The sequence below is a fragment of the Thamnophis sirtalis genome, unplaced genomic scaffold (assembly GCF_051295495.1).
Source record: "Thamnophis sirtalis isolate CommonGarterSnake01/CBP01778 unplaced genomic scaffold, rThaSir2_p1.2 scaffold_3, whole genome shotgun sequence".
In the NCBI taxonomy this organism is placed as follows: Eukaryota; Metazoa; Chordata; class Lepidosauria; order Squamata; family Natricidae; genus Thamnophis; species Thamnophis sirtalis.
Genome location: NW_028261383.1, coordinates 119,176,057 through 119,190,087, shown reverse-complemented (window position 1 = coordinate 119,190,087; position 14,031 = coordinate 119,176,057). Strand labels below are relative to the sequence as shown.

Below are 14,031 nucleotides of genomic sequence, written 5' to 3'. Positions count from 1 at the left end.
AGGATGATTAATGGCTGCCTTGTAAATATAGGTATATTTTTACTTGGAAAGCAGAGATGGTATTCATCCGCTTCACTCCGGTTCGTGCGAACTTGTAGCAGCGGCTGCAGGAGGCTCTGCCCACCCGCCCCAATGTAATGCGTAAGCACTGCATATGCACAGAAGGCGGTGCACATGCACAAATGAGGTGCATGTGAGCGAAGTGAGCGCATGCGCCAGCGCACTCATATTTGCAAATGGACAGGGCAGGTAAGTAAATCCCACCTCTATTGGAAAGAAAGTTATTTTGGGGGGGGAGGGGTGTTTCAGAAAGATTTTTTATTTTTTTTACATCAGTTGTTCCTAACCTTCGGGTGCACTGGTAAAAGGTTGAAGGGGAGTGAAAATGGGAAAAAAAAAACATTCTCTCTTCCAGAATAAGACCATAAGTTTCCAACACCAACCTGATTGAACTCTTATGACCAAATCAGTGATAAGGCTGAAATCATAATTAGTTAGACTGGGGATTTTTGTTAATCAAAAGAGATGATAGTGGAGTATGATTTTTGTTTAGGTGGCAATGAATAGGAAGGGGAAGTTTAACATTTTCCTCCCTAATACACTTTAGATGAAATCCTATCACTTCCCCACATCCCCCTTTCATTGGGCTTCCTTCCTGGGATCAACAGCAATTATAGAGAATTTCCTTTTAATTTCCCTTAAAACACCCTGTTTACATCTCTCAAACTCTGGTAACCTTAATGTGAAGCTCCTCGTGATTAACATTCCTAAAATGGACATTTGGAAGTGCTTATCAAGCTTTATAAGCAATTTGTCAGAGATCAAAACACTATGATGTGAACTTGAAGCAATTTCTTTATCTTTTTATTCCACAGAAATATCTAGGATAAATAAAAATGAAATCTTCAAAGCCGTGCTATATCTTAAGAAATCTTGGCAAACAAGATCCAACAATTATTTAAATATGGCCATGCTAGATCAAAGAAAAATCCCACCACTGATTATTTTGTTGTACCCTCAGTGAGAGATGATGCCCTTGTGGTCAGAATGAACCTAAGAATTTATTACATGTATTTTCCCCACTGCCTTTTCTCTACTAGCTTACATATATGTATATTGGACTTATCAGACTTGGTTGCAGAAAAATCAAATCCTGAAAACACACACAGATAATTGATTCAGCTGGATTCATTAACTTCTTTACATACATAATAACAAATGAATAAATGTACAATACCAATAATGTGTTTCCCCCAAAATACGACCTGTCCTGAAACTAAGGCCTTGCCACATTTTTCAGCTGGGCAAAAATATAAGATTGTATGGGATTGTATGGGTGAGTGGCTGTGTATGTATGAGAGGACTGGGAGTACAGCCGGGTGCCTCCTCCACTGAGTGCTATTGCAGAAGTGGTAGGAGGCCCAGGCTACCTCCCATCCTAGAATGGATGATATAAATGGCCTGCCGGAGAGCGCGGAGGCTACGGGGGGGGGGAATGGGGTCTACGGGTGCGGGGGTGGGCCAGAGCATTACGGTCATTACAGGGAGGGGCAGGTACGACGGGAACTTCATGGCTAGCCATTACTGGGGAAGGAGGGTCCGCTACGTCATAGCGATCCCTGTTAGTTCCACTCCAGGACCAGATGGCGAGAGTTGTCAGGGCCTGGTCTCAGGCTGTTGTTGCTAAATGTCAGGTCTGTGGTTCACAAAGCTCCCCTCATCCAGGACCTAATATTAGACCTAGGGGCAGACCTGGCATGTATTACTGAAATCTGGCTGGGCCCAGAGGGAGGAGTCCCCCTCACTGAAATGTGCCCAGAAGGGTTTCAGGTGCTCCATCAGCCGCGACCCCAAGAAGGGGTGGGGGAGTGGCTGTCATCATCCGAGGGTCATTAGTTCCTTCCTCCCCTCGCTCCTCGAGCCAGTAGCCGAGCTGGCGGTAGAATTCCCCAGGCTTATGGTGCTGGGGGATTTCAACCTGCCTTCGCTCGGTGAACACTCTGATGGGGCGCAGGAGTTCAGGACTTCCATGACAGCCATGGACTTGACCCAAGTAATCCGGGGTCCGACTCACTCAGCGGGTCACACGCTTGACCTCGTATTTCTCGCGGAGCAGTGGAGACGTGATCTCGATTTGAGGGGCATTAAGATCTTGCCCTTGTCATGGTCTGATCACTTCCTACTGAGGCTTGACTTTTGGAAACCAATCCCCCACTGTAGGGAGGAGGAACCGATTAGGTAGTTCCGCCCCAGGCGCCTGATGGACCCTATGGGATTTCAGACGGCACTTGGAGAAATACCTGACGCTCTCGTCCGCAGTCCGGTAGAATCCTTAGTCGCTGCTTGGAATATAGCGGAGGTGGGGGTTCTAAACTAGGCGCCTTTACGGCCTTTCCGAGGTAGTGGATCCAGGAGGGCTCCTTGGTTTACCGAGGAACTCCGGGAGATGAAGCGCCAAAAGAGATGCCTAGAGTGCCGCTGGAGGGCTAGTAACTCTGAATCTGACCGAGTACTGATGAGAGCCTATATCAGGACCTATCTCGTGGCAATATGGGTGGCAAAATGTGCGCATTTTTCTGCTCTTATTGCATCCGAAGCTGCCTTGTTTAGAATAGCCCGCTCCCTCTTGAAAGGGAGGGATGCGGACGACCCTTTATAAGGTAGAGCTGAGGAATTTGTTCAGTTTCTGACGGATAAAGTCGCCCGGATTCGGACAGACCTGGACTCCAATTGCACGGTACCAGCCGAGGTACCGGGGGAAGGTCTTGAGTGGATTTTATGGAGCGAGTTTCAACTTGTCGCTCCTGAGGAAGTGGACAAGGCCATGGGAGCGGTGAGTGCCTCCACCTGTATACTGGACCTGTGCCCCTCCTGGCTGGTCTCGACCAGTAGGGAGGTGACACGTGGCTGGCTCCAGACGATAGTTAACACCTCTCTCCGGGAGGGATCCTTCCTGCACCTCCTAAAGGATGCGGTGGTGAGACTCCTCCTGAAGAAACCTTCTCTGGACCCAGCCATTTTGAACAACTATCGTCCAGTCTCCAACCTCCCCTTTGTAGGGAAGGTTGTTGAGAAGGTGGTGGCCTTTCAACTCTGACGGTCCTTGGATGAAACTGATTATCTGGACTCCTTTCAGTCGGGTTTCAGGCCTGGTTACAGCACGGAAACTGCTTTGGTCACGCTGATCGATGATCTCTGGCGAGCCAGGGATAGAGGTCACTCCTCTATCCTTGTGCTTCTTGACCTCTCAGCGGCCTTCGATACCATCGACCATGGTATCCTTCTGTGACAGTTGCGAGAGGTGGGAGTGGGAGGCACCGTTCTACGGTGGTTCTCCTCCTACCTCTCGGACAGGTCGCAGTCGGTGTTGGTTGGAGGGCAGAGATCGACCCCTAGGCCCCTCAATTATGGGGTGCCGCAGGGTTCGGTCATGTCCTCCCTCCTATTTAACATCTACATGAAGCCACTGGGTGAGATCATACGCCGGCACGGGATTAAATACCACCTATACGTGGACGATACTCAACTGTATCTGTCCGCCCCATGCCAACTCAGCGAAGCCTGGAGGCTGTCAGGGTATGGATGGCAACCCCCGCTCCAGCTGGGCACAGCACCACTCACCAACTTAGCGGTATCCCAAATCCCGGCAAGCAATGTGAGTGCCTTTGCCCCCCTCCCCCCGGCTCCTGAGGCTTGGCGCCTTCGAGATATCACTAGGTTGGTGAGTGGCACTCTGCCTGGCTGGAGGGGTGGTTGTCCAGGAGGCTTATTATCAGGGGGAGCCTCATTTCATTTCATTTTCATTTATTGGGTTTGTATGCCGCCCACTCTCAAGAGACTCAGGGCGGCTTACAAATAAAAAGGGAAGGGGAATACAAAAATTAAAGACAACATTAAAATACCACAACATTCATAACTTAGGATGGGACTGGATAAATCAACAGCCCCAGGCCTGCCGGAACAGCCAGGTCTTGGTTGCTTTGCAGAAAGCCAGAAGGGTAGTAAGGGTCTGGATCTCCACGAGAAGATCGTTCCATAGGGCTGGAGCAGCTACAGAGAAGGCCCTCCCCCGGGGAGTCGCCAGCCGACATTGACCGGCAGATGGAATCTGGAGGAGGCCTAGTCTGTGAGATCTTATGGGTCTCTGGGAGGTAAATGGCAGGAGGCGGTCTCTCAGGTAGCCAGGTCCCGTACCATGTAGGGCTTTATAAGTAACGACTAGCACCTTGAAGCATGTCCAATGGGAAGCCAGTGCAGCTCGCAGAGGATAGATGTAACGTGGGTGTACCTAGGTACACCCACAATCGCTCGCACGGCTGCATTCTGGACTAACTGAAGTCTTCGAACACTCTTCAAGGGCAGGCCCATGTAGAGCGCGTTACAGTAATCCAGTCTTGAGGTGACAAGGGCGTGAGTCACCATCCGAAGGGCCTCCCGGTCCAGATAGGGTCGCAACTGGTGCACCAGGCGAACCTGGGCAAAGGCCCGCCTGGTCACAGCTGACAAATGATGTTCTAGCGTCAGCTGAGGATCCAGGAGGACTCCCAGATTGCGAGCCCTCTCTGAGGGGCGAATAGTTTCACCCCCCAGGTTAAGAGATGGAATAGGTAGACCATCCTTGGGAGGGAGCATCAATAGCCACTCAGTCTTGTCGGGATTGAGTGCAAGCTTGTGAGGGAAGGTCCTGACGCCTCCGGAGGGTGTCGGGGGGGGGGGGTAGTGGCGACTGTTTTTGCCCTCACCATGCTCAGAAAGCCTCTGGAGTCTGGGGAAGGCGAAAAAAATGTGCCAAAAGTGGGGTGGTGGTGTTGCTGATTGCGCACATGCACGCGGGCTGAGGTAGTCACATGCAAAGCATGGGTGTGGCATGCCGGTGCATGCTCCCCTCCCAGTGCTCCCCCTGCATTTGGCATGGCCGCCAAAAAGTTTTGCCATCATTGTGGTAGAAGTTAAAAGCAGGAGAGAACAATTAGTTTCATTTTAGAGTTTAGAGCAGACAAAGTGTTAGTTTCATTTCAGCACAGCAGACAAGCCCGGACAGACTGTTAGTTTACTTCTTAGAGCAGTAGATTGCTTAAGTTTTTGTTTCAATTCTCTGCACAGACTCAGATCTGTTTAAGCTCCCATTGGCTGACTTAGTTGCTATGCCTATTCATTGGCTGACCTTGTTCCCATGTCTCTCCCAGTCATGAATATTTTAACAGTACTCCCGTGCAACCTCCTTCCCCCAATATCTTTTTATGGGAAGAGGTTCATTTCCTATCAGTAGATTAGAATTCTACCATTACCTTTAGATTTGTTAAGTTTCTATCTTCAATGATTTCCACAGAAAGCATCAAGATGTCCTAATCATGGAATGATAATACTATTAAGTCTCTCTTTTCTCTTTTACCATCTTTTGTTTTATTTTATTCTATTTTGTTTATACTGTTTAATATTTTACATTTTTATATGACATGTTATATTTGGTTTTAAGCAATATCAAATATAACAAATAGTAATAAAAAACCTAAAACAAATAAACAGTATAAAACACAATAGAAACAGAAATTTTCTTAAAATAGAAATTTTAAGAAATCTTAAGATTTCAAGTTACAATTATTTAAATACTGTCAGGTTAAATCAGATGCCCCACTACACTGTCTTCAATAAGATTCAGAAGTTGCCCTTGGAAACCTTGCAGGCTATATTTGGATCTCATGAGTAACAACTATAATTTACAAACTTAGCCTTTAGGACAAAGTATATCAGAAGATTTCTAGTACATGTGAACAGGAATAATGTTGGTTGAAATATTAGGCAATTTTCATCCTAAGAGAAAATGACCTTTGTTTTGTGTTAACTTCTGCCTGGTAAAGAGTGTAAGTTCAGTATGGAATTTCTGTGGGTCTCATCTTTGATTAATAAAAATACCTCTGAACATTTAAGTTCATACCTTTATTTCACTACATATAATTCTCAATTTACAACCATTCATTTGATGAATGTTCAAAGTTACAACGGCACTGAAAAAAACTGACATGACCAGTTTTTGAACATATGACCATTTCAGCATTCCCAGTCACATGATCAAACTTCGGTTGCTTGGCAACTGGCATGTATATTTATGATGGTTGCATTGTCCTGGCAACCTGGGATTATCATTTGCAACCTTCTTAGAAAGCAAAGTCAATGTGGGAAGCCAGATTCACTTAATGATCACATGGCAAAAAAGATCCTAAAATGGGCCACTATTCATTTAGCAACTGTCTTAATTAGCAACAGAAATTTTGGGCTCAATTGTAGTTGAGGACTAGTAATGACATTCATATTAAAGGCCTGAAGACTAAAGGCCTGGAGACTAAAACATATGAAGAATGGCTGCAGGATTTGTGTTTAACTAGTCTAGAGACAAGAAAGACTAAGGGGGACAGTATGATAGCACTATTCCAGTATTTGAGGGGCTTCGGCAAAGAGGAGGGGGAGTCAACTTATTTTTCAAATCACCAGAGGGCAGGACAAGAAATGATGGATGGAAACTAATCAAGGAGAGAAGCAACCTGGAAATAAGGAGAAACTTCCTAACAATGAGGATAATTAATCAGTGGAACAGCTTGCCTTCAGAAGTTGTAGGTGCTTCATTACTGGAGATTCTTTTTTAAAAAAGACTGGACAGTCACTTGTCTGAAATGGTATAGGGCCATGATGGCAAACCAGTGGCATGCAGAGCCATTTGTCAGGGCACACAAGACGACTTCCACCTTTTGAGGCCGTTTTTTTGCCCTAGGGCCAAACTGGAAGTCACAATTCCCGAACTTCCATGTTACCCTGTAGATCTGTTTTTTGGCCTCTGGAGCCTTCAGGAGGCTTCCCTGAAGGCTCCGGAGGGCAAAAACTGGCGCTACGAGCAAACCATAGGGCAAACCGTAATAACTTTATTGTTATTAATTAATTAAATCTGTTATGGCCACCCATACTAAAATACAATTTTATTATTGCTAGACTGTTCTTTAATTGAATAAGAGTATGTTTTCATTCCGTATATAAATTCACTTATGACTGGGGACCAGCCAATTCATAAGCAGTCTTAGTATAATATGGGTGTGTGAGAAAGGAATTATTATTTTTCTAATTTTAGATCCCTTCCTTTTCCTTCCTTCTTGTCTCAGCCCTAGGCAGATTCACAAATAGACAAAACAGTATAACATCCTTTCTAAAAGACAAAAATACAACCATGATTGCATCATCCTGAATTTTCTCCTTGGAAGAAAAGGGATTAACTCTTCTCCGCCGTTCTTGTTCGGATTTGCTTACTGATGGTTGAGACACATCGCCTCCATCCTTTAACCTTTACTGGCGTGGAGTCTGTACCTTTTCTATAAAATGCACTTGATGAGAAGTTGGTGTAGCGCCCAGCCAGACGCGTGGAAAACAGCAGCTTTGCTACAATGGAATTAAGAGAAAACCGGGCAGAAACGACCCTGCCAGCTCCTTTCTTTCCGCTCCCTCCCCTTCTCTAGGCTCCTCCCTCCTTCTCCTGAACGCAGAATCCTGACGTTTCTAGCCTTTCTGACCCACGCGGGGAGCCGTAGAACGGAGTCCTGGCCTTGGTAGTTGCCAACGACGAGCCTCGTTGGTTGTTAAGGTAATGAAAGCTTCGGCGGGGCGGAAAGAGGGCCCGTTTACAGGGGGTTGTCCGGCCTCTACGAGAGGCGCAGTGGGAAATCGGGCTGGCGAGACGGAGATTGGGTCAACGAGAGGCGCGGAGCTTTGTCCCAAAAAGGAAGATGTCCGGTCCGCCCAGGGAAGGAGGATGCTGGGTGTCCCCAAGGCGGGGAATTCACTGCTTGTCTCTAAAACCATCTTTATTCCACACCCTTTTCCTTAGCAAATACATTTAAGTCTTAAAAAATACATCTCGCAAGGCGTGGCGAGAAATGAAAAGCCAGGGGAACGGGTCTAAGAGTGGTCAGAGGGCTTCTGTTTTTACTCTTTAATATTGGTGCTCCTGCAGTGAATGGTAACACCCAAAAACATCAGTATGATAAGCAAGATTGTTCGGTCCACTGGGCGGCATTTAAAAGGTGCAGGCTTGCTGTAATAACTATAGCTCAGGATTTTTCTATGACTATATTTTATTTGCAGAGCAAAACTGGGTTTTTTTTCAGAGCCACCCAATTTCTGCAGATTGAGGATGAAAATGCATCCTTCAGGCTTTATGCAGATTCCATCTAGCAAATGATAACAAAACACCTGGGATTTTTTTTTAAGGCACATTTTTTAAGGGTGATGCTGAAAAAGCCAGACAAGAATATCCATAGGAAAGAATCAGCGCTCACTTAGGCTCATAGAAATCGCTATGCTGCAAATAAGTGTTGACTAGATTGGACCCTATACAAACTAAGGCAGCAACCTAAATATGAGTTATAAATAAAACGTGGAATGGATTGTGAAAAGAAAATCAAGGGGCCAAAGAAACAGATGAGATGGATTTGGTAATATTTCTTGTTCAGTTTACTTTCTGAAGATGTATTTATTAAATCTTCATATTTATTTATATCCCGCCCTTGCCTTCAGGAGCTGGAGGTGATGTACATAATGCTCCTTCTTCCCCTATTTCCAAACAACAAACTTATGAGTTTGTGGGACCCAAAGACACCTAGTGAAAAGATTATATATGTATGTGGAAGTATATATGTATATCTCCACATACATATATATATATACATACACACATACATACATATAGACAGACAGACATACACACACTTGTACCAGTGTTTGTGTGTATACATACGTGGGCAGCGTCAGCCCACACATTGCATTTAGCCTTTGTGATTACAATTTACCAGTAACATCTTTTTATTCTAGAGATAGTACTTTAATAAAGCTCATTGTACAAAATGTAGCTTGGCTCTGAAGAGGTATAGATTATATAATTAAAGTCCATTAGTGTAATATTTGTTCATTGATTGTTCAATCATAATATGAGAAATAAGGAAATTTGGCATACAGGGAGCCTTCAACTTACGACCACACAAAATCTATGTTGCTAAGTGGGAAATTTGTTAAGTGAGTTTTGCCCCATTTTACGACTTTGCTTGGCACATTTGTTAAGTAAATCACTGCAGTTGTTATATTAGTAACATGGTTGTCAAGTGAATCTGGTTTCCCCAGCAACTTTGCTTTTCAGAAAGTTGCAAAAGCTGATCACATCACCCCGGGATACTAAAATCGTCATAAATGTGAGTCAGTTGTCAAGGATCCGAATGTAAATCATGTGACCGTGGGAATGCCGCAACAGTCAAAAGTGTGAAAAATGGTTATGTCACTTTTTTTAGTGTAACTTCGAATAGTCACAAGCAAACTGGTAAGTTGAGGACTATCTGTACTACCATATAGAAAAAAAACACATAGAGAGATACATTTTTTAATTAAGAGGTATATTCTCAAAAATACAATTGAGAGTTTAAGGCGCTTAGGTTACCCCACATAAATTACTAAATTTGATTTTTGATTTCAAATTTGTCAACAGCTTCTTGATTGTGATTTACATTTCATATTAGGTTATTGTATTGTTTTTATATTTTGTAAGTCACCCAGAGTTACTATTGTGAAATGGAAGGCTACATAAATTGAAACAAACAAACACACAAACAAAAAAGTAAGTCTACAAAAATATAGCCCATCTATATTTTTACATAAATGACATAACTAAAATTCCATTGATATATTGGTGTACCTAGATACAGTTTGTATTCACAGCCAATGTATGGCTGTGAAAGTTGGACCATAAGAAAGGCGGAGTGCCCAAGAATTGAGGCCTTTGAACTATGGTGCTGGAGAAGACTCCTGTGAGTCTCTTGGACTGCAAGGCGATCAAACCAGTCAGTCTTAGAGGAGATCAACCCTGACTGCTCTTTAGAAGGCCAGATCCTGAAGATGAAACTCAAATACTTTGGCCACCTAATGAGAAGGAAGGACTCACTGGAGAAGAGCCTAATGCTGGGAACGATTGAGGGCAAAAGAAGAAGGGGACGACAGAGAATGAGGTGGCTGGATGGAGTCATCAAAGCAGTCTGCATGAGCTTAAATGGACTCCAGAGGATGGTAGAGGACAGAAAGGCCTGCAGGAACATTTTCCATGGGGTTGCAGTGGGTTGGACACGACTTCACAATTAACAACAAATGTTATAGTTTGGATTAGTTGTATCTTATTGTGTTTTAAATTGCAGAGCCACATGGGATCATTTGACACAGTGCAACAAATAAATAGCATCAATAGCTTTCTGATCCTGTTACAATATATCCATGGCCCTTTGCTTCAATCTCACTCATCTTTCCTTTTACTAAATAAACTTACCGTAATTTAACATTTCATTTAATTTAATAGATGAGGCATTGTAATTTATCTGATTTCCATTTCTTTTCGGGGACATTCCATTCTCTCCCCCCCCTCCCCCAATACTCTATTTATATCTATCTTTACTATCTATGAATTTCAATGGATCTTAATTATGTCAGTATCCATTCTTAATTCTTGTAAATATATTATGTAAATATAGGAAAACCAAGAAAAAGGTCTGATATTTCATTAAAACTCCAATTATTTGCTGTGGACATTCTTAATCTTTTGTTTTATTATGACCCTTTTCTAAATCTACTTTATGGATTAAAGCTGGACCCTCTGCTTTCAAATTAAAGCTGGACCCTTTGCAAAACAGATTCCTTTCTCATAGTTAAAGCTTCTCTGAAATTTATTTATGCGTAAAACCAGTGATAACTAGATATTGCAGTTAGCACTCTTATAGCTCCGTAATGTGGAAATTTAGGAAAAGAGATGGGAGGGGAAATTGTCACATATTTTAAGTTTTCTTTGTATGTTACTGTTAATTGTCTTTATTTTGAAGATAGAATAGTTATAGTGCAGTTCAGATAAAAAAGTTTTAGATATCACTGAAATGGAGTGAGGTCTAATGGGGGGAAATGAATTTGCTTAATGACTTTGTGATTCACTTAACCACATTGATTCAGTTAATGACTATGGCAAAGAAGATGGTAAAATTGGGCACAACTCATTTACCAACTGTTTTGCTTTATAACATAAGGTCCAGTTCCAATTGTGATAATAAGGATTACCTGCACTTCTGTTATAGATTTTTATTATTGAAAGAAATTAATATGGTAGTTCTAACTCTAACTTTAATGTTAATTTGCTTTCATTTTGCTAGAAAATAATTTATCAGAAAGATGGTTTTAAATGAGATGAACAATGATGGGCACGATGAAGAGGACAAATGCTTGGAGCCTGATGTCATTGCGAAAGGAAACATACTTGAAAGTTTTATAGAGAGTCAAGAAACGAAAGAGTTGATTAATCATCTTAGATTGGTATACGAAGACTTAAAACTGCAAGAACAAGTTCTTGAAAAGTTTAAAGGTAAAAGATAATATTTTAAAATAAAAGTTAGAAACATAAAAATCAATGTTGATCAGGATCTTTATTAGAAATATGTTTGTGCATTTGTATAAATCATTGGAAATGTTATTTGCATTGTTTAGCAAGTGTAGTATATTATAAGAGTAACCAGTTAAGACTATTAATCTCCCTTTATTTACTAACTTAATAGGACTACAATCCTAAATATTTTTTCTAGTTCATCAATAAAGTAGAATATATGAATGTGAATATAAAATTCTGTTAGTCTCAGCCTGATAACTTTTTCTACTAAAATGAATTTTAAATTTTATTAGGAAGGGTAATGACTTAGTTGGGATTTACAGAGGAGCACATTGTTCCGAAATCTCTTCCTCACCTTTTTAATTTTATTTATTTTATTCTTGTTTGTAACTGTTATAATAATGTTTGTATATAGCTTTTTTGTTTTTATGTCTATTTGTATACTGCCCAGAATCAGTGAGATGGATGGATGGATGGATGATTTTTTTTTAAAGAGTGAATTATTTTAATGTTGGATACAAAGCAGTATTGCAGAAGATTTCTGATAGTTACAAGAGTATTATTGTTTTCTTGTATGCTATTTTGGGCTTAGTTTAAAGTTTCTAATCTTCCTTTATTTAGCTTCTGTTAGGTAATTATTTGCAAAAGTGTTCTTAAACTATTGCATTTAATAGCTGAATTGATGGATTGCCAAGAGTTTTAATAATAAAGGTAACACTTAAGATCCTAGTTCATTAAATATGTAGTCCCATAATGATATCCTAAATTATTCTGAAAATTGTTTGACCCCATTGGAACAGATATTTGAGAGCTATTGAGTGAGGGGCTGTAGAGAAATTGGGAAAGTAGTAAAGCCCTGCTCTATAAAATTTATTCAATTAACAGCACAATAATGAAGACCTTAGCCTTTGCTTTTATGCTAACTTTGTTCTTTCGTAATCTTTACATGGTATCATAGTAAATCTGACTAATATTATAATACAAGTAGTTTAACAAATGTTCATTCAGCAAGTCATGACAGTGCTGAAAAAGAAGATTTATAACTGATCCTTGAACTTATGGCCATTTCAGCTTCCCTCCAATCATGTGATAGCAATTTGGGACATTAGCAACCAATGCATTTTTGTACGGTTGCAGTGTCCCATGGTCATTTGTTCACCATTTACATCAGAAGCCAGCTTCTGATAAACCAAGTTAGTGGGAAAATGGCAGGAAGTTGGAAGTCACAGTCATGTAACGCTGTACGGGGCGGGGCATAACCTTTTCCTAGGGGGTCACAGCAAGATCGACAGCAGTTTACAACTTCCGCGACACCTCATTTTAAAGCCCATAAAAAACTGAATTGAATGAGCTATTAAATGTTAAATTTGTTTCGGTTGAAACTTTGAGAATGAATTTGGAAACTGTTGAAAAATCTGGAAAATCGAACGGAACTGTTTGAAGATTTGTTGTGTTCTTATCCACCTCGTTTGAATGCTGTTCGAAGGGCTAATGGTGGTCATACTGACTATTAAATCGTGTCAATAAACTCAGTTTTTGATGGGCTTTCGAATGGTGTATGAATTATTTGTGTTGTTATTACAAGTGTTGCTGTGACCCCCTAGGAAAAGGTTATGCCCCGCCCTGTAGTTAATGTCTATGGATGATTCACTTAATGACTGCAGCCGGAACTGATATCATAAGTCAGGCACTGAAACATGATGTTTCACTTTAGGATAGATTTGTCAATCTAATACATCACTAACTTAATTAGAATGAAGATTTGTATCCTGGTCATTATATTCCTCCAGGTTATAAATATGATTTAGGAATAACCCAGGGTTGTAGACTTCACCAAGTCTTTGCTATTTTAAGGCTTGAGTTATATGTTCAATGTTGATTTTATGCTGCTGGTTTATTTTTGTTTTTAATCCTGTATTAGCCACCCACAGTTGCAGTTTGCAAGTTGGGTAGCCATATTTATTTATTTATTTCCCACCTTTATTATTTTTACAAATAACTAAAGGCAGCAAACTTATCCAACACACCTTCCTCCTTTCCTCCACAACAACAACCTTGCAAAGTGAGTTGGACGGAAAGAGAGTGAACGGTCCAAAGCCACCCAGCTGGCTTTCATAACTAAGATTAGACTAGAGCTCACCGTCTCCTAGTTTCTAACCTGGTGCCTTAATCCAAATACATTATATATGATAGTTAAAAGCATATTTTGTTTAGCTTGCTTATTCAGTATGGTTAGTCAATTGTTTAATTTATCTTGGATTGCCATCTAGTGATGATTTGTCATATTACAATAATTGCTGTAATAGTATACTATATACAATCTTAATTTTCCTGAAGTTTCCAGAATAGAGAAATACAGAAGTTACCTTATGGCCCTGCGTATTACTTCTTTGGGGTGAATTTCTCTATTTTTATGCAGCGCGTATCCAGTGTAGTGTTTTCAGTTTCACTGAATACCAGGAGGTAGGCAGTATGTCTGACAACTTCCAAACAGAAGTGGTCACATAGTACCAGCTGGCTTTGAACAAGCAAAGTCAAAGGGGGAAGCTGTATTTGCTTAATGACGATGTTATTCCCTTAACTGCAGTGGT

At 41.4% G+C, this 14,031-nt stretch overlaps 1 protein-coding gene across 2 annotated transcripts in view; it reads left to right on the top strand.

The window, feature by feature from the left end:
* Positions 1 to 7,519: 7,519 nt before the first annotated feature.
* The window catches only part of TBCD (tubulin folding cofactor D), a 159,330-nt gene continuing 152,818 nt past the window's right edge, over positions 7,520 to 14,031 (top strand). For both annotated transcript variants that reach the window (XM_087709819.1, XM_087709818.1), the window contains exons 1-2: positions 7,520 to 7,624; positions 11,211 to 11,419. In XM_087709819.1, the coding sequence (XP_087565945.1) occupies positions 11,230 to 11,419 (190 nt within the window). In that variant the 5' untranslated portion in view covers positions 7,520 to 7,624; positions 11,211 to 11,229. The remainder of the gene's footprint in view (positions 7,625 to 11,210; positions 11,420 to 14,031) is intronic.